Genomic DNA, 20,537 nt, shown 5'->3' with positions numbered 1-20,537 from the left:
TTTAAGCCAAAAGTTCTTGTGAAACAGATTCCTAACCACTCATAAAAGTCCAACTGATGTGCTGTTGCAAATGCAATGATGGGCAGAGACATGAGACTTGACCACCACCAACATCATCACAATTTGGATGTTTTATTTTTTTTCCAGACTGGTTACTTTTAAAAAAAATCTTCCAGTGACCTAGATATATAACTTTTAACTTTCCTTGTTGATTCCCTCTTCCCAGTTTAGTTTCTATCACTTCAGAGTTATATATACAATTTGTATCTAAGTGCCTTAGAGAACACAAAGCAACAATCTCTTACTATAATGATTGAAGTCTGGCATCATATAGAGCTCTATCTAAAAGCAGTGCTTCTCAAGCTTTTTGATGCAGCAAGTCAGCATTCCTCACCACCAACATGTAATATTTATATAAAGTACCTCAGTTAACAAAATAGATGTGTTCCTGGCCATTGCTTCTTTAGTAGAAAACCTTGTACTGGGGCCAAATGTAACATGGAAGGAATAGGACTAGATTCCTACATCACCCACCACAAAAAATTAAAATAGCAACATATTTCAGCCAACCTTTTATTCAAAACTAACAATATCTACTTGTAAAATTAAGTAACAACGTCAAATAAGCATTGCATAAGCAAACAAAAACACTTTGAACCACTAAAGCACCACCTGAAATCTTCTTCCTCTTCATCTTGGAAAAAAGTGACGAGCGGAGTGCCGCAGGGTTCCGTCCTGGGCCCGGTCCTGTTCAACATCTTTATTAATGACTTAGATGAAGGGCTAGAAGGCATGATCATCAAGTTTGCAGACGACACCAAATTGGGAGGGATAGCCAATAGTCCAGAGGACAGGAGCAGAATTCAAAACGATCTTGACAGATTAGAGAGATGGGCCAAAACTAACAAAATGAAGTTCAACAGTGACAAATGCAAGATACTCCACTTTGGCAGAAAAAATGAAATGCAAAGATACAGAATGGGGGACGCCTGGCTCGAGAGCAGTACGTGTGAAAAAGATCTTGGAGTCCTCGTGGACAACAAGTTAAACATGAGCCAACAATGTGATGTGGCGGCAAAAAAAGCCAATGGGATTTTGGCCTGCATCAATAGGAGCATAGTGTCTAGATCTAAGGAAGTAATGCTACCCCTCTATTCTGCTTTGGTTAGACCACATCTGGAATATTGTGTCCAATTCTGGGCACCACAATTCAAGAGAGATATTGACAAGCTGGAATGTGTCCAGAGGAGGGCGACTAAAATGATCAAGGGTCTGGAGAACAAGCCCTATGAGGAGCGGCTTAGGGAACTGGGCATGTTTAGCCTGAAGAAGAGAAGGCTGAGAGGAGATATGATAGCCATGTATAAATATGTGAGAGGAAGCCACAAGGAGGAGGGAGCAAGCTTGTTTTCTGCTTCCTTGGAGACTAGGACGCGGAACAATGGCTTCAAACTACAAGAGAGGAGATTCCATCTGAACATTAGGAAGAACTTCCTGACTGTGAGAGCCGTTCAGCAGTGGAACTCTCTGCCCCGGAGTGTGGTGGAGGCTCCTTCTTTGGAAGCTTTTAAGCAGAGGCTGGATGGCCATTTGTCAGGGGTGATTTGAATGCAATATTCCTGCTTCTTGGCAGGGGGTTGGACTGGATGGCCCATGAGGTCTCTTCCAACTCTTTGATTCTATGATTCTATGATTCTATGATTCTATGATTCTTCCAAGTTGTATCCACAGATGAGTTCCTCTTTTGCCAACTTCCCCTTTTCTTGGAATTCCATTTTGCTTGCCAAACTTAGGGCCCTTCCACACAGCCATAGACCCAATAATATTAAGGCAGATGATCCACAGATATCTGCTTTGAACTGAATTATTTGAGTCCATGCTACCATATAATGGATTTTACACAGATATGTGGAAGGGGCCTTAGAGATAAGGTTTTTTAAAAAACATATTGGGGAGGGAGCTTCTGTGTAGGCTTTCTCTCTTTTTTGCTGACCATATATGCTCAGTAATGCTGTCAACCTTCTTTCCTCCCTTGTGCTGTATCATTTACACTATGAAAGTGGTATTTGCTCAGCAAAAATATGTGGTCATCCTAAATTACCTTCATTTCCTCTATTTCAAATGCTACATCTGTTACATCCAATCTAGATTCTTTATAAAATTTATAAACAGAAGAGATCTAAAACACATTTGTTACTTTGCTAAGGCTTGCAGATTTCTCTTAGGATGTGATTTACTGAGATGGGGAGTTTATGCCATTATTTTTGCCTTTCTTCCCATGACTGACCTGCTTCTGTTAAACATAGCAGAGTTTGTGGAGCCCCCGGTGATGCAATGGATTAAACCTTGTGCCAGCAGGACTGAAGACTGACAGGTTAGAGGTTCAAATCCAGAGACAGCACAGATGAACTCCCTCTGTCAGCTGCAGCTCCCCATGAGGGGATGTAATAGAAGCCTCCCATAAGGATGGTAATATATCAAAACATCCCAGCATCCCCTGGGCAATGTCTTTGCAGTCGGACAATTCTCTCACACCAGAAGTGACTTGCAATTTCTCAAGTCGCTCCTGACATGAAAAACAAAAGAAAACAGAATTTGTTTGAGTTGAAATGGTTATCTGCTTTCCAGCAATGATACATGCTACCTGGAATCTCGGGATCCACAATTTTCCTGAAAATGCTCATTTTTTTACAAAAATCTTAATTACACAATTTATTTATTTATTTATTTATTTATTTGCAGTATTTATATTCTGCCCTTTTCACCCCAAGGGGACTCAGAACACATATATGGTAAACATTCAATGCTGGTTGTACAATGAGAAAGACAGACAACAAATAGAGGTAAATATTTATGCTTTTCCATCCTTCCTTATCCCAAACCAATGCCAAGAAGTGCTTTTTGTTTTCTGAAGGAACACCTGACTTCAAAAACTAGTGACAGAAAATGTTATTGCTGACAGTAACCCTAGAGAAGCTTCCCTCAATTTGTTGTCAAAGGCTTTCATGGCTGGAATCACTGGCTTGCTGTGAGTTTTCTGGGCTGTATGGCCATGTTCCAGAAGCATTCTCTCCTGACATTTTGCCCACAACTATGGCAGCTTTCCTCAGAGGTTGTGAGGTTTGCCTTGTTTCCAACGAACCTCACAAACTCTAAGGATGCCTGCCATAGATATGGGCAAAACGTCAGGAGAGAATGTTTCTGGAACATAGCCATTCCCTCAATTTGTTTGTATATTTGTTCAAGTTTAGAGAGATATCTTACATTGCACCAATTTTATAAACCATGAAGGCTATACCCTTTTGAGGTTAGGATATATTTATGCTTTTATTGAAGAGATTTGTCTTGTGGATGCTTTTTAGTAAGTAATTCCTAGAGACTGCTGCCAAGAACAATAACTCTAACAAGGAAAAATATTTTTATGGTAGGCATCTTTTGATTACAAGCTTTGTCTGAAGATAGGAACATAGTGGCCAGGGGACAATATTTAACCCATTAACTCTGCTAGCAGCAGGTGGTAGATGGGGTATCTATTACCCAGCAGGATGAGCTGATTTAAATTATCAATCACTTAGGCTGCAGTTCTGTGCAGTGTTAAGTTCTCTAAATCTCTGTGAAGTCCATGCTCTTTAAGCATTCTACCTTTGTGCAGGATGGCTTCCCAAGAGAACAGCGAAACTTAAATAACTGTTCCCTATTTTTTAATGCATGCTTTATATTTTCTGAATAAAACTGTATACCAACTGACACATTATTAAGAATACCTGTAATGGATCCTGTACACTACCTTCAGAAAACAGTATTTTGCACTGAAAAGGGTGTCAAAGAAGTCAATTTGCATGAAAGCAAAGTGCCCGATTATTGTCAGTTGTTGCTGGATAAGTCTACATTTTCCATGAGATAAAAAGTAAAGAAAGACTTCTTTTGGAGAAAAGACAGATTAAACAAAATACTGAATTAATGATCCAGTACAAGACAGAATACAGAAACCACACTTAATTTAGATCTAGGCTCAACCCCTGAAATTTTGTTCATTGGTTAGTTTTGGAACTATTTTACTATATCTCAATTTAAGGCATCTCATGTGATTTTGGAAAGGATAAAACTGGATTACTTCTAAATGTTCCCACCTTAGTTTCTCTATCTGAAGGATAGAACATATATATAAGACATACATATATATATAAGACATACATATATATATAAGACATACATTTATTTCTAACCCAAATAAATATATGTCTATGCACTTTATTAGCAGGTAGAGACATCTATAATAATGATTTTGACCTCCTCTTACAGAAGGCAATAAAACACATATTTCCTTACAGAGAACATGAGAGATCATCCAGCTGAGATCCATGGATGTTCACAGTGATGTCTCTAAGATACAGATATGAGACCATAATGTCAAAAAGATGTGTTCAGTCACAAGTGAAGCAGGTGAGTGGAGGAATTTGCATATGCTCATGAGCAGACTGGCTCAATGGGGAATGGAAAGTGCTACAGAAAGTCCTTACAGGCCAGTGGTTCTCAACCTGTGGGTCTCCTGATGTTTTGGCCTTCATCTCCCAGAAATCCTAACAGTTGGTAAACTGGCTGGGATTTCTGGGAGTTTTAGGCCAAAACACCTGAGGACTCACAGGTTGAAAACAACTGTTATTGGCCAAAGGAAACTCTGAAGACCCTGAGACCAAGGCTACACATATACAGCGAATGCGGAGAGCCCAGAGCAGCCCATGAGTATAAACAAATTTGGCAATGAACCTGTCTTTAAAGAGAATGAATATATCACAGTTCTTTTGTTCAGTGCTTGCATCTGAAAGCTTCTTAGAGATAAATATAACCTCTCCTTTGGAAAGTAAGGTGGCAAAACTGATTGAACTATGGACCAATAACATGTGCTTTTTCAGTCCTTGAGAGTCACCCCTTTTTTGCATTAATGGATTCTAACATTGATTGTGACCTATTCCCCCCCACCCAAGAAACACAGAGTCATAGAATTATAGAGTTGAAAGACAACTCATGGGCCATCTTGTCCAAACTCCTGCTCAAAACAAAATCTTATGAATTCCATTGTATACCAGACACTTCTAGATAATCTAATTCTACATCAAAGATAGGAAAGGAAAAGTACATTTTACCCTGGATCGCCCTTGCTCAATCATATAGTATAAGGTGCTGTAGGAAGCGGCAAAACCAACCCTGAGTTTTCCTTGCTGAAAAAAAATCCTATGCAGTCGCCATAAATTAACAGGTGATTTGAAGGCTATGATACAGCTTTTTGGTGGATCAAGATTAACAGAAAAAACCCATTTACACAGTCAAGTTTCTTCAATGTTTTGGACAGGGAGAAGCCACTATGCAATTGAAGTCAAACATTTCATTTTATTTCCATTTATGGCAGAAATGGAACTCCTCATTCATAACTCCAGTTCCAAACTCTTTTTAAAGTAAAGGTAATGGTTTCCTCTTGACATTAAGTCTAGTCGAGTCCGACTCTGGGGTGTGTGTGTGTGTGTGGGGAGCTCATCTCAATTTCTAAGTTGAAAAGCTGGCTTTGCCCTTAGACACCTCCTAGGTCATGTGGTCAGCATGACTGCATGGAGTACCATTACCTTCATGCTGGAGTGACACCTATTGATCTACTCACATTTTCATGTTTTCAAACTGCTAGGTTGTCAGAAGCTGAGGCTAACAGCAGGAGCTCACCCTGTTCCCTGAATTCAAACAGGGAACATGAAAGAATCAAGGAACATGAAAGGCACTGAAGACTACTTCAACCAGAGAAGTCAGCCATAGCAGAGCACCTAGTGAACCAACCTTATTATCTGAGAACACAGAAATGCTTGAAACACCTACCATGTCAGACTACATAGATAAACCATTGAAATCCACAAGCATGTGGACAATTTCATCAGAAAGGAACAAACCATGAAAATGAACGAAGTCTTGCTGCCAGTATAAAAAAATCTCTAAAATCATAACAGTAAATAAAGACAGGGAACCTCCAGAAAAGAAACAGTCAGGGACAGCTAATCACCCCTCAACAAAGGATGCCCCCAGGCAGTAAGAAGCCAGCCCTTGAAAACTGCTAGACCATTAAATGCTAATCAAGGTGGCCAATAGAAACATTCACACCTACCGCCAACAGACAAGAGTTCTTTCTCCCACCCTGGACATTCCACAGATATATAAACCTCATTTTCCTAGTTTCCAACAGACCTCACAACCTCTGAGTATGCCTGTCATAGATGCAGGCAAAACGTCATGAGAGAATGCTTCTGGAACATGGCCATACAGCCCAAAAAACTTACATCAATCCAGTGATTCCAATCATGAAAGCTTTTGACAATCCATATATTTAATTTAGTATTATTTTTCGTCATTCAGCAACTGAAAGGTATCACATAGGTCTGACTCAAAAGTACAGTAGAGTCTTGCTTATCCAACATAAATGGGCCAACAGAACGTTGGATAAGCGGAAATGTTGGATAATAAGGAGGGATTAAGGAAAAGCCTATTAAACATCAAATTACATTATGATTTTACAAATTAAACATCAAAACATGATTTTCAACAAATCGATAGAAAAAGCAGTTGAATACATGGTAACATTATGTAGCAATTACTGTACTTGCAGATTTAGAACCAAAACATCACAATGTATTGAAACAGCTCTGGATCCAGGTGGGAGCCAGACTGCATTGGATAATACAGAATGTTGGATGAACAAAGGTTGGATAAGCAAGGCTCTACTGTAAAAGCAAACCAATCAGCAAGCCTGAGATTCACACTTTCCTCCCTCTCTCCCTTTGGTGAGCAAGGAGGGAAGATTTAATGTTTCCATTTGTAATTTGCAACAAATCATTATTATCTTGGTTTAACTAAGTATATCTTGTTTTGTGAAAAAATGTTGCTACTGTTTCTTTACAAAAGGAAACAATAAATATTCTACTCCTCAAAGAAGCTGAACTGTAATAAAAGGTTTTGAATTAGAAGCATTACAATGAGAAAACAAAATGAAAAGTGATAATTTCATACATAAAAATTGAATATATGAGTGAACTTCACTCTGGTCTGCTGCTAGAGAATGCTCAGCACTTTACACAGATTCTACAACTGTATAAAATTCTTAGGAATATGTTTCACTAAACTTAACAAGGGTACAGATAAAGTTTTTCCCCTGACATTAAGTCCAGTTGTGACCAACTCTGGGGTTGGTGCTCATCTCTATTTCTAAGCCAAAGAGCCAGCATTGTCCGTAGACACCTCCAAGATCATGTGGCCAGCAGGACTACATGGAGTGCTGTTACCTTCCTGCCGGAGTGGTACCTATTGATCTACTTACATTTGCATGTTTTCGAACTGCTAGGTTGGCAGAAGCTGGGGCTAGCAGTGGGAGCTCACGCCACACCCTGGATTCGAACCTGCGACCTCTCGGTCAGCAAGTTCAGGAGCTCAGCGCTTTAACCCACTGCACCACCAGGGGCTCCTTAACAAGGGTTATTTTTTACTAAATAAGTTTGGAACTCAGTTGGCAACCTTGAGACTTCTTAATAGACAAATAAAAAAAACCCAATAATGTACTGTTCAATAGGAGAAATTATTTTACTACATTTGACATCAAGTATTTAGAAATGGCAAATTATTAAATATGTGAAATATTAGCTATTTGAAATGTATTTTTATTATTCTTGTCAGTGCATCAAATGAAAGCATTACAGTTTCCACAAAGTGACTGCAGCAACATAATTCAAGCATTGACTTATTCTGCTCCTTTCTCTTTAGTGGGAGTTTAAACTTTGCAAGTAGGGCAAATCCCAACACATCTGTGTGCTAAAGTTTTAAGTACTGCATTAAGGACAAAAGTGTTATTTTAAGCAAATAGAGAAGACAGTTATCAAACGATGCTAAAGGCTTGATACAGCTCCCATTAAAGCAAATGGAAATCTGCAGCATGTTGTTAATCAGTCTTTAAGAGCAGGTGTGTTAAGCTATTCCGTATTTCATCATTATAGAGTTTTAAGCAGATGTTGCTACCTGTTTATCTCTGGAAAGAAAACTTGTGAGAAAAATGTTCCCTTTTTACAAGAGCCTCATTTGTAAATATCCCCTTTCAATATATCCTCACACAATATTTCCTGTATTCTGATTTACCTGTTGCTCCTTACAAACCAATGTTAAGTGCAAATTATTTTCCCTCTTACTTTCAGTGCATCCATCGACTTCCAGATCTTTTAAATATGCCCTTACATATTTTCAATATGAATTAACATTGCAAATAAGATTTGCATATATTGATTTATCTTTTAAAGAATACATTCTTTAGATATGTATGTAAAGGTAAAGGTTTCCCTTTGACATTAAGTCTAGTCATGTCCAACTTCTGGGGGGTGGTGCTTATCTCCATTTCTAAGCCCAAAAGCCAGCGTTGTCCATAGGCACCTCCAAGGTCATGTGGCCAGCATGGCTGCATGGAATTCTGTTACCTTCCTGCCGGAGCGGTACCTATTGATCTACTCACATTTGCATGATTTCAAACTGCTAGATCAGCAGAAGCTGATGGGAACGCAACCCATCCATGGATTTGAATGACCGACCTTCTAATCAGCAAGTTTTGCAGCTTAGTGGTTTAACCCTCTGAGCCATTGCAGCCCCTTTCTTTTAAATATGCCTTTACCTAATTAACATTCTAAATAATATTAATGTATTTATATCATAAAATGATTTATCTTTTAAAGAATACACTCTTTCATTCAATGACAAATTTCATGCTTTTCTTTTTAAACTTAAGAACCAAAGATGAATTTTAATAAGATAAGCACCATTTTAATAAAAAGATATGGAAAAGATGACAAAGGCAACCTTGGTTTATGTAAGCTGGATTTGTTTTAGTAAAGATAAAGTTTTCTCCCTGTCATTAAGTCTAGTTGTGTCCAGCCCTGGGGGTGGTGCTCTTCTCCATTTCTAAGCCAAAGAACTGGCATTGTCCATAGACGCCTCCTAGGTCATGTGGCCAGCATGACTGCATGGAGTGCCATTAGCTTCCCACAGAAGTGGGAAGCTAATGGCACTCACATTTGCATGTTTTCGAAGTGCTAGGTTGGCAGAAGCTGGGGCTAACAGCAGGAGCTCACCCCACACCCCGGATGTGAAGCACAAATCAGATTTGTTTCAGGAGCTCTTTAATTTACAGTATTTTATCCAACCTTTGCTCATCCTTATTCTGTATTATCCAACACAGCCTGCCTCTCGCTCCGATCCACAGCTGTTTCAATATATTGCAATGTTTTGGTGCTAAATTCGTAAATACAGTAATTACTACGTAACATTACTATTTATTGAACTGCCTTTTCTATTGATTTGTTGTAAAACATGATGTTTTGGTGCTTAGTTTGAAAAAAACATATCATAGTTTGACGTTTAATAGGCTTTTTCTTAATCCCTCCTTATTATCCAACATTTTTGTTTATCCAATGTTCTGCCGGTGTGTTTATGTTGGATAAGCGAGACTCTACTGTATTCTTTATCCTTTTTACATATGTATATGTGTGCATATACTTGGATATATGGAACTTTAATGATGATGAAATTTATAAAATATGCTAGTATATCTTTAATCAAGATTATTAGTTCCAAAGTAAAGTTTTAATATAACAAGAGTTTAATTTGTTTTTGTAGTTTGAAAATACCATGCAATGTTATGTGAGTGAGAAATGTGTAGTCTTTCCATTCACATTTGAGTGTATTGCAAATGTAAACTAATGTAATGTAATTTTAAGGAATGTTGTGATTATGCAGTATGTCTAGTTTTATGTATGTTTAGTATTTTTTGTTTTAAAGAAAAAAAAGATGGCTTTGAGCAGAGGTATCAGCATCCCTGACACCTGTAAACATTCAGTGGTCAGAACACCACTACATATCCTTCAAATGATATGGACCAATGAAGCTGGAAGGTGTCTGCACTCAACCAGACAGCCTGGTATCTCAGCAATCTACCCCAACACACAACCCATCACCTCTCAGGTGATTTGCAGTATTCAGGCGAAAGCAGGGACTCTGTCTGCTTGTGTCAAGTCAAAATAGTAGGAGTGTTTCATCCCTTAGATAACTGCCAAACATTTTACTGCTGGGGCCCTTAAACACACTCTACACTGTGCAGTCTTCCTACGTTTATCACTGAGATGAACAAAAATGTGCAGCTGAGAATTTTATAAAACCTGTGCAGATACAAGAAAGATGAGAAACTCTTCAAATATCAAAACGAATCCTTAACATAATGCCCATGTGGAGTATTTGAGCAAAAAAACCCAAAACTTTACTGTTCGAAACAAGTATGGATCTCATAATAGCCTTCCAAAAATATCATATTAATGTTACAATAAAAAGGGGAAAAATGTGTAGATCTTCAAATAGCAAGTGTGCAACATTCTACAGAAAGTAATAAAAATATATTTGAAGAGATAACACTGTATATGTATTTTTAAATTACTTCCAAATTTAAGGTGTGCATGATGCATTTTGTCCACCTAATATTAACTTTGCTCTTTCTTTAGTACTATGGTTCATTTAGCCACTTACAGGAAATTGGACAGGAAATTGAACACAAAAAGTTGTGATGCCATCCATTTTTGTCTGTGACATCATACATATTTATTTGACGCGATAATCAATGACATCACAACTTTTTGTGTACAATACTTGCATTATCTCAGGAGCTGTAAGTATCTAACATTCATAAGCATATAATTTAATTTCACAGCAAAATGCAAATTCAGACACCAGATGTTAAAAAAGTGTGCTGAAAAATTTACAAAACTAGCAAAACCTTAAATTAGGAATAATGTGAGACTCAATCATTTCTTTTAAGCTCTTGCTGTTAAATCTAACATGACACAATGCGCTGAGGTATCATGGAAATGAACTATTATGCAGCAAAGAATCATGGTGACTTCCACAGCAAAAAGATATGAAGCTGGCACGATACCATCTCCCTATAGAGAAGGCCCAGGGAGCTCATAATGGGATTTAAAACTAATGCTACTAAGCCATGGCTGTTTGCCCATCCAATTTTCTTCCCATATTGTATTTTAAGAGGCACCTACTAAATTATCCAGTGCATTCCCCTTTCTCTTGTCACTAGTCTGGTTGCTATTCACAGCATTATGAAAGTGGCTCTGTAGGTGGGCAGTTTTGCACCATCTAGTAATACGGAATGTGAAGAACCCCAGAATATTGAATTGACAAAGGCTTTCATGGCCAGAATCACTGGGTTGCTGTAAGTTTTTCAGGCTGTATGGCCATGTTTCAGAAGCATTCTTTCCTGATATTTCTCCTCAATCTATGGCAGGCATCCTCAGAGGTTGTGAGGCCTGCTGGAAACTGGAAAATGGGGTTTATATATCTGTGGAATGTCCAGAGAGATATAAACTTCTGGAAAATGGCCATACAGCCCGAAAAACTTACAGCAGCCCAACCCCAGAACATATTCCATTCTTAAACTTTCTTTGGGCACTGCTTTGGTTTGCACTCTGGGAGAAAGGTGGAATCCAAATTAAACAACCACACAAGTTTCAACCCAGGTTTTTTTCTCTTTTTAAGCTTGTCATCTTCGTCAGAACAATATTCTCTTCTCATGCTTAGTTCTACCCCTTGCCCACAAATCAAACATATGAAAAATGATCTCATCCCCCAAACTCTTAAAAGCATCAACATTGAGTGGAAACAGCAAAATGTCTTTAAGAAAGGAAACGAGGAGACCACTGCTCAAACTCTGGCAGGTCTGATCAGTGAAAGCACTAACTCTTCACATTCTCAAACAAGACTGCTATATGTCAAAATTGTTGGAATTAAACCCCACACTACCCAAGTTTCAAGTCCTCAATGAGGAGCAGTTAGTTTACTATAAACTAAAGGTTTCCCTTCCCCCATGTCTCCTGTATTAAGACCCTTAGTCTATACTAAACTAACTGCTCCTCATTGAGGACTTTAAACCCTTGTGCCCGCAGGTCAGAGGTTCAAATCTCTAGAGAGCACAGACGAGCTCCCTCTGTCAGCTCTGGCTCCCCATGCAGGGACATGAGAGAAGCCTCCCACAAGGATGGTAAAACATCAAAATATCTGGGCAACCCCTGGGCAACATCCTTGCAGACGGCCAATTCTCTCACACCAGAAGTGACTTGCAGTTTCTCAAGACACTCCTGACATGAAAAAGTCTCCTGTATGACAGTTGGAATGTATCTAATTTCTTCTCTCCTCTCTGTTTCTGCTCTCATTCCCATTGGTTGTTTAAAATAGATACTTCTACTGCACGCCTTTTTGAATCTGGCTTCTGCCTTCTTACACTTTTATATGGATAGTATGTGCTATGTGCTTTGAGATCTTTCTCATCCCCTTCAGAGTGATCAGTCCCTGCCTGCACTCTTTCTGGCAACTTTGGCACCTGGTATTAGACGCCTATCTTTTAGTCCAGACATGCAAAAATAATAGTTCCAGATCCTGAGCATTTGAGAGAATAATTTCCTATTCCAATTGACACTTGATTCACATTCATGCAATTCTGAAAAACAATCCTTATTGGCAAAGAAATGTTCATTTACTCCAGTATCTAAGAAAAAAAAATCTTCTGTTGTTATAGGATAAATTGCATATGTAAAGAAAATCTCTCTAATCCCTCTTTTGCACTTTCAAATTCATGTTACTTAGGTTGTAAACTTTGCAAACTTTGTGGATTAGAGTCTCTACAATTCCATTGGGCCAAATGGGGCATCTTCCCCTTTGCAAATTGTCTTGGCCTCTGATTTAGATGGCCTGGTTTAGAGGAATTTGCAGTTACTGATGATAAGACCTAAGCCGACCCACAGGAGCATAAAGAGACTGCAGAGATGAAGGTGTCTGCAAACTTTCTCTGTTATCCATACTCTTCAGAATGACCATCCAAACTCTAAAAAAGGAGCAGTGCCACACTCTAGTCTAGCTCCTTCCGAAGGCTTATATACCTGTAGCAGGGATGTTCTATTTCCCCAAAGATGATTGTACTATTTAGGTATCTCTCTGTCTCCTTTATATTGTCAAAGGCTTTCATAGACAGAACTACTGGGTTGTTGTGAGTTTTCCAGGCTCTATAGCCATGTTCCAAAAGCATTCTCTCCTGACATTTTCCAACAGAGGATACCTGCCATAGATACAGGCAAAATGTCAGGAGAGAATGCTTCTGGAACATGGTCATATAGCCTGGTAGACTCACAACAATCCTGTCTCCTTTTTTTCAAAGTCTGTTCTGCTAGTCCCTCTCAGGCCCTCCCCCTGTTCTGTTGGCAGCACTGTACAGTTGGAGCCAAGTTTGGCACCTGGCATTACATTCCTAGCTGCAGCTCTGCAGAGTGGCCCCTTTTTGCCTGGACTCTGGGAGAAAAGTTTGGTACCACCTAGCACCAGATGTCAGCCTGCAGCTCATCCTCTGCAAAGTGACCACTTTCGGTCTGTGTGCTTTTAGACAACCATGACATTGGCATCAGATACCTGCCTGCAGCTCATCCTCTGCAAAGTGACCACTTTCTCTCTGTGTGCTTTTAGACAACTATGATACTTGGCATCAGATGCCTGCTTGCAGCTCATCCCCTTCAGAGTGATCAGCCCCTGCCTGGACTCTTTCTGGCAACTTTGGCACCTGGTATTAGACGCCTACTTGCACCTCGTCCTCTGCCATGTGACCAGTCCTTGCCTGGACTCTTTGAGAGAAGTTGGGCGCCTCTCGGGCTGGGTGTGTGTGCCTTTGCCCCCCTTTGAGCCCCTTCTCCCCTCGGCCCCGTGGCTTACCTGCTGGCCAGGCTCTGCCGGCAGTGCTGCCTGAAGGGCATGAGGTGGTAGTTCATGGCGTCGAGGAGCAGCTTCTGGCAGACGGGGTCGGTGCGCATGAAGTCCACGGACTGGACGCGCTCCACCAGCTCCGGGGCCGGGATGAGGGCGAAGCGGAGGCGCTTCATGAGGTCGGGCGCGTACTGCATGCGGGTCTCGCGGTCGTGCTCGAGCCAGAGGACCGACATCTGGAAGAGCGCCAGCTCGGACTCCACCGGCGGCGGGAGCGAGTCGAGCAGGGCGCGCATCTCCTCGAAGTTGAGCAGCAGCACGTCCTCCACCAGGTACTTGTTGGCCAGCTTCTTGGTCTCCTCCAGGCCGTGGAGGGCGGCGATCTTGCAGACCTGCTTGTAGTTCTGCACCGAGATCTGGTCGTTGAGGAACTGGACGCAGAGCTTGGTCACCTGCGGCACGTGCAGGATCTTGCTGACCGAGAGCACCTCCTCGGCGGTGTCCAGCGAGAGGGTGACGTTGGCCGTGTAGAGGTACTCCAGCACCAGCCGCAGCCCGATGGAGGAGCAGCCCTGCAGCACCAGGTTGTTGATGGCCCGCGGGCTGGACAGCAGCTTGTCCTCCGGGGAGGAGGAGGGCGTGCCGGGCTCTTCCGGCGGAGGAGGCGGCGGAGGAGGCTTCGACTGCGGCGGAGGAGGCGGCGGCGGCTCTTTGGCGGGCAGGCCGTCCTGGCTGCCGGGCCCCACGCCCAGCGGGTGGTGGTGGGGGTGGAGGTGGGAGCCCCCTCCGCCGCCCCCGCCGGCCGAGCTGGAGAAGAGCGATCGGAAGTACTGCGAGCAGGAGGCCAGGACGGCCTTGTGGCAGTGGAACTGCTGGCCTTGGGCCGTCAGGGTCACGTCGCAGAAGAGCTGCTTCCTCCAGAGCAGGTTGAGGCCGTGCAGGAGGTTGTCGCTGTGGCTGGGGTCGAAGGTGGACGTCCTGTCGCCGGAGCGGGACATGGCGGCCTGGGAGCCCCCCTCGCTCGCCGACCTGGGCAAAGAGAGGGGCAAGGCGGGAACGGGGAGGGGGGGAGGGGAGGAAGGAGGGGAGAGCGGCGTTGGCGGAGGGGCCACTTCACCCGAGCCAAAGCCCAGGCTCACAGGCCCGGCGGGGGCCACCTCGGGGAAGGCCTCGCCTCCACCTCGCGCCCCTGGGCCACTCTGCCGCCCCTAGACATGGGCTCGGCCCCTCGGACCTGGGAGCGCCCTCCTCCCCTTCCCTTCCAACTACTTTCTCTCCGCTTCACTTCAAGCCAGTGTCCTCCACCTTCGCCCAGGGCCCCGCACTCCCGCGCAGGAGGGGAAACCTCCTGAGAAAGCCGGGGACTCGGAGTGGTTGCCTTGCCAGCTGCCCCAAACAACAAAATAAACTCCCGGGGAAACTCGAGGAGAAGAGGAGCCCTTCCCCGCCCAGGTCCAGGCCTCTGGCTGAAGGGCGCCCTCCTCTCCTCTCCTCTCCTTTCTGGGTCCCTCTCTCTCTCCTCGGAGCTGCTTTGCCTCGGAGGAAGGAGATGGGGAAACGGAGCGGGGGGAGGGGGGCAGGGAAAGGGAAGCCCTCGTCTCCTGTGAGCCTTGGATCCTGGAGGCAGGCATTGGTGTGCAGCAAGCACCCAACTTCGGCCATCCCTGGCGGAGGCTGCATGGCGCCTCTCGCCTGGTCAGCGTGGCTGGGCTCTGTTTGGGGGGAGGCAAGCACCCCAACTCTGGCTGTAACTCTGGGAAGTTCAAGGGGGAGGCGGGCGAACTGGGAGGGCAGGGAGGGAGGAAGGAAGGGCGAAGAGGAGGAAGAGGAAGAGGAGGAGGGGGAGGAGGGCGGGAGGGGGGCCTTGGTGCTCCCAGCAGTGCATTGGTTAAAGCAGGAAGGCTCCCTGAGGGCAAGAAGCCGGCGCTGGGACCGGGGCCGAGGGGTAAGGGAGCTCGCCGAAGCTGCTTCCGCCCTGGCTCCTCCAGCGACTCTTATTGTGGCTTCGCGCCTCGTCTCCCGGAGCCTGGGGGTCCCTTCGGAGGGCCACTCTCCTCCCTTCCCTTCCCCTTCCCTTTACTTCCCTCCCAGTAGTGAGCGGGGCTTGGAGGCATCTTCAGGCGCCTCTCCGCCTTTAAGTGGACCCGGTCATCATCCCCCCCCCACCCCTTCCGCCTTACCCACACCTCCCCTCCGCCCTCCCCTCCTTTCTTCCTCCCTTCCTTCCTTCTTCCTCTGACCATTCCTTGCCATTGGAGTGGGTTCTCCAAAAGAGCTGTGTGGCAACAACAACAACCACAACTGCACCCCCGGCACAGAGACCACACACTCCCCCTTTCCTTCTTTCCTTCCTTCCTTCCTTCCTTCCCTCCCTGACACACAACATAAACAAGCCACAAGAAAAGACACCCGGTTGGACCGAAGGCCAGAAACTTACCTGCTCCACAACCAGCTGCCAAAGTAAAGGTTCACTTAAGCTCCCCCCCAAAAAATCAATTGTCCTTCCTTTTTAAAGGGTTTGATCGCTCCTTCAAAAAAAAGAAGAGGAGGAGGAGGAAGAAGAAGAAGAAGAACCTTGCCGGTTCTCAACTCCGAGCAGTCACTCTTTACAATTTATTTTTTGTCGTACATCATTTGATCACCGTGAATTAGCAACAGCCAGAAAATGTACGAGGGAAGAAGGAGAGAAGGGTAGAGAGAGAGAGAAAGAAAGAGAGAGGGAGAGAGAAAGCGCGCAGAGAGAGAGAGAGAGAGCTTTCTGCAAGAGAAGAAGAAGAAAAAATGTACGTGTGACAAATTATGCTACCAAGAAACAACACATCATTATCCTTGGGCCTGGGGCTCAGTGAGTCGTAACGAGAGTAATAGGAAATCCACGGTTGGGGAGAGAAACGGTCGTGCATGGCCGGTGGAGAGAGACCATACAGGGGGATGGATGCTGGAGAGACTCGCAAAATTATGGCTCAAGGCTATTGTAAAAATTGTCGAGCGTAAATGACTGCGATTTCAAACATCTTTGGAAAGAAAGAAGGGGAGAAAGCGACCCCCTCCCCTCTTCTGCCTCCTCTCTCTCTCTTTCCTTTCCTCTCTTCTCCTCTCTCTCTCTCTCTCTCTCTCTCGCTCTCTATAAAGAACCGTCAAGTTTTAGTGCGCATTGCTAATTAGTCAATTTCTCTCTGCCTTCACAGGCTGGCGACTTTGCTGCTGAGCTGAAACTGCTAATTTCTGTGACCAGCTTTTTTTCTTAGCTGTGATCTGGATGAATGAGTAGCTGTCTCACAGAGATGACAAAAATAAACTCTAATCCCCCCCAAAATTTCCACTACATCTTTCTCATGCATAGATTTATGATCTGCAAGCGCCCAGTGCAATATGCAAACTTTTTTTGTGCTCTAGATTCACACCAGGCTCGGATTTTCTTTTCTCCCCCCACATCGACACCCTCCAACTTGATCTCAAAACTATAGAGGTATTGTCACCAGTCCAACTCCCTCTGTGTTATTACTTGGACAAGGGTACATCCTTGTCCATGCATATGCAAAAGGGAGAGATAGAGGAGCAGAGGTAAAGTGAGGCTAATGCACAGTATTAGTAGCCTAGCTGTTCCTTTTCCTTGGCTCTTCTGCACTACCAACGATTTATGCTCCTGTTTGAAAGCATATTTTCCCTGTCGTTTTGTCTGGTTAGACAAGCGTCCCTGTCTTTCACTGTCAGCTACTCAACAGATAAAGGTTCAGAAGTCACTCTTTATTGTCAGATTAGCATATTGTCAGATTTGTCTTTCAGTTTAGACACTTTGCAGAGCAGAAGCCTGACTCAGAGAACAGGAAAGCAGCTTGCAACTCCTTGACAAAGATTACCTTTCACTTTTGGACTAACTTAGAGCAGTGTTTTTCAATCTTCCTAATGCTCTGACCCCTTAATATAGTTTCTCGTGTTGTGGTGACCCCCAACCATAACATTATTATGAGTCGCCAACTGGCTGAGAAAGGCGGTATACAAATACAGCAAATAAACAAATAAATAATTTCATTGCTACTTCATGTTATGAATTGTAAAAATATCTGATATGCAGGATGTATTTTCATTCACTGGACCAAATTTGGCACAAAGACCTGATAAGCCCACATTTCAATTTTGGTGGGGTTGGGGAGAGGATCAATTTTGCCATTTGGATTTACAGTTCAGCTACAATCAAAGAGCATTCTGAACTCCATCAAAGATGGAATTGAACCAAACCTGGCATACAGAAACTCCCCTGACCAATAGAAGGTACTGGAAGGGTTTGGTGGGCATTGACCTTGAGTTTTGGAGTGGTAGTTCACCTACATCCAGAGAGCACTGTGGACTCAAATAAGGAGAGCACTGTGGACTCAAAGGGTTTGGTGGGCATTGACCTTGAGTTTTGGAGTTGTAGTTCACCTACATCCAGAGAGCACTGTGGACCAAATTTGGCACGAATACTCAATATGCCCAAATGTGAACACTGGTGGAGTTTGGGGAAAATAAACCTTGACATTTGGGAGTTGTAGTTGCTGGGATTTATAGTTCACCTACAATAAAAGAGCATTCTGAACCCCACCAATGATAGAATTGGGTCACATTTCCCACACAAAACCCCCATGCCTTGAAGGGACTTGCTGGCATGAGCCTCCCTCCAGCCTCACACGCCCTCCTTCGCCCACACATGCACACTACACTGCCATGTGTTGAGCATGCCTGCTCTCCCCTCCCCACTTGGAGTCTCAGAAACAGCCCTTCTCTTGGATGAGAGACTGGCCAATCACAGCAGAGGAGGGCTTTTGGTGGGAGGATTCGCCATCTGTTTCCAAAAAGGAAAAGGACAGATTGAGAGATCTTCAGCTTTCTCTGCCAAAGGGGTTCATAAGAAATTCTGAAATATATGTTTTCTGATGGTCTTTGGTGACCCCTCTGAAATCTCCTCACGACCCCCTCCCCCAGGTGTCCCAACCCCCAGGCTGCGAAACGCTGATCTATGAACTATACCATTAATTGCTTAGGGCAGCTATATCTTTTAGCTGCTTCATAAAATCAAGTCACATATGGTATATATCCTTTCAGCAAGGACAGAGGACAAATTCTCCACATTTGATCCATGATGTATTGCAGCCTCACATTTCTTGCTCCGTTCTTCTATTGTCAAAAATCCACTTGCCCCCTATGAGAAGTGTGTCCTTGTGTGCGGCACATAAAAGAAGACTCAAGAACAACACTTCAGAGAAAGTTGGAGCGGGTGGGATGTGGGAATAAAGTCCTAAGATCCCAATGAATAAGGCATTTGTAATTAAAATGCATGCCAGGGGGTTTAGCTCAAAACACTAGCCCTTCTTTTATTCCTTCTGAGTTTGCAGAAGCATATGCTGAAGGAAGAAAACCAGCTGGAAGTTGAATTATCCAGGAAATGGGAAGACCCAGCTTGTGATCAGGTCGCTAATACTCTAAAAATAATGCTAAAACCAAATCCATGTGCTTTTTAAAAATAATACAATGTTTGCCTGTTTTCAAAATACTCTTTGTTCAGGCATTGCCTTATTTATTTATTTACCCTATTTATATCCTGCCTTTCTCTACCCTGAAAGCACTCAAGGCAGCTTTACATATAGGCAACTATTCAATGCCTTTGTACAACATACAGTTAAAATACATTTAAGTTAAAATTTTAAAATTAAAATGAATGTACATTAAAACATATACAAACATTGCATTAACTATTAAAATCATGTCATCCACAATTGTAATCCGGGTCTTTACACATATCCATGGCTGTTATTATTATTATTATTATTATTATTAACTTTATTTGTACCCCGCTAGCATCTCCCGAAGGACTCGATGCGGCTTACACGGGCCGAAGCCACAAAACACAATACAATAGAAAACATAACACAGCAATAAACAAAGCAAATCAAACAATTAAGCAAAATAACCACAATGAACAATACATCAAGACACTATTAAAACTGGTTCGGCCAGCGCAATGGGGTACAGGGTTAAAAGTGCTGAGATGGCAGGAGGAACGTAGGATTAAGTGCGGTGTGCAGTAACATTAGTTGTGCTAAAGTGCATCTAGGACTTGGGATGGGGATTCCTAATCTGCGAAGGCACATCGGAACAGCCAAGTTTTTAGGTTCCTTCTGAAAACTGCTAGAGTAGGGGCCTGACGAAGCTCTTTTGGAAGGGCATTCCAAAGTCGGGGGGCCGCCACAGAGAAGGCCCTGTCTCGCGTCCCCACCAAGCGCGCTTGCGACGTAGGTGGGATCACGAGCAGGGCCTCCCCAGATGACCGGAGCGAGCGTGTGGGTTCGTAGATGGAGATGCGGTCACGCAGGTAGGGTGGTCCCAAACCGTTCAGGGCTTTGTAGGTGAGCACCTGCACCTTGAATTGGGCTCGGAAAATAAATGGCAGCCAGTGGAGCTCCTTGAACAAGAGGGTTGACCTCTCTTGATAATGAGCTCCAGTTAGCATCCTGGCTGCTGCCCGCTGGACCAATTGTAGTTTCCGAGCCGTCTTCAAGGGCAGCCCCACGTAGAGCGCATTGCAGTAGTCCATTCTAGAGGTGACCAAGGCGTGGACCACCCCGGCCAGTGTTATTACACTATAGTTAATTTCTAAAAGCATGATCCCAAAGCCAGGCTTTTACTTTCCTTCTGAAGCCAGGAGAGAGAGAGAGCTGATCTAATGTCACTGGGGAGGGAGTTCCAGA

General features: G+C 43.4%; 1 protein-coding gene across 2 annotated transcripts in view; it reads right to left on the bottom strand.

Annotated features, from left to right (window-relative positions):
• The window catches only part of KLHL14 (kelch like family member 14), an 84,440-nt gene extending 67,569 nt beyond the window's left edge, over positions 1-16,871 (bottom strand). Inside the window, exons 1-2 of one of the 2 annotated variants that reach the window (XM_067467433.1) lie at positions 16,250-16,871; positions 13,822-14,841 (exon numbers count right to left, since the gene is read on the bottom strand). In XM_067467433.1, the coding sequence (XP_067323534.1) occupies positions 13,822-14,810 (989 nt within the window). In that variant the 5' untranslated portion in view covers positions 14,811-14,841; positions 16,250-16,871. Of the gene's footprint in view, positions 1-13,821; positions 15,003-16,249 lie in introns of those variants that run through there. The other variant, XM_067467434.1, reaches the window with a different exon arrangement.
• Between the last annotated feature and the right edge of the window lie 3,666 nt (positions 16,872-20,537).

The sequence above is a fragment of the Anolis sagrei genome, chromosome 4, assembly GCF_037176765.1.
Source record: "Anolis sagrei isolate rAnoSag1 chromosome 4, rAnoSag1.mat, whole genome shotgun sequence".
NCBI classification, from domain to species: Eukaryota; Metazoa; Chordata; class Lepidosauria; order Squamata; family Dactyloidae; genus Anolis; species Anolis sagrei.
The sequence above is the reverse complement of the archived record's forward strand: the minus strand, read 5'-3'. Positions and strand labels throughout refer to the sequence as shown.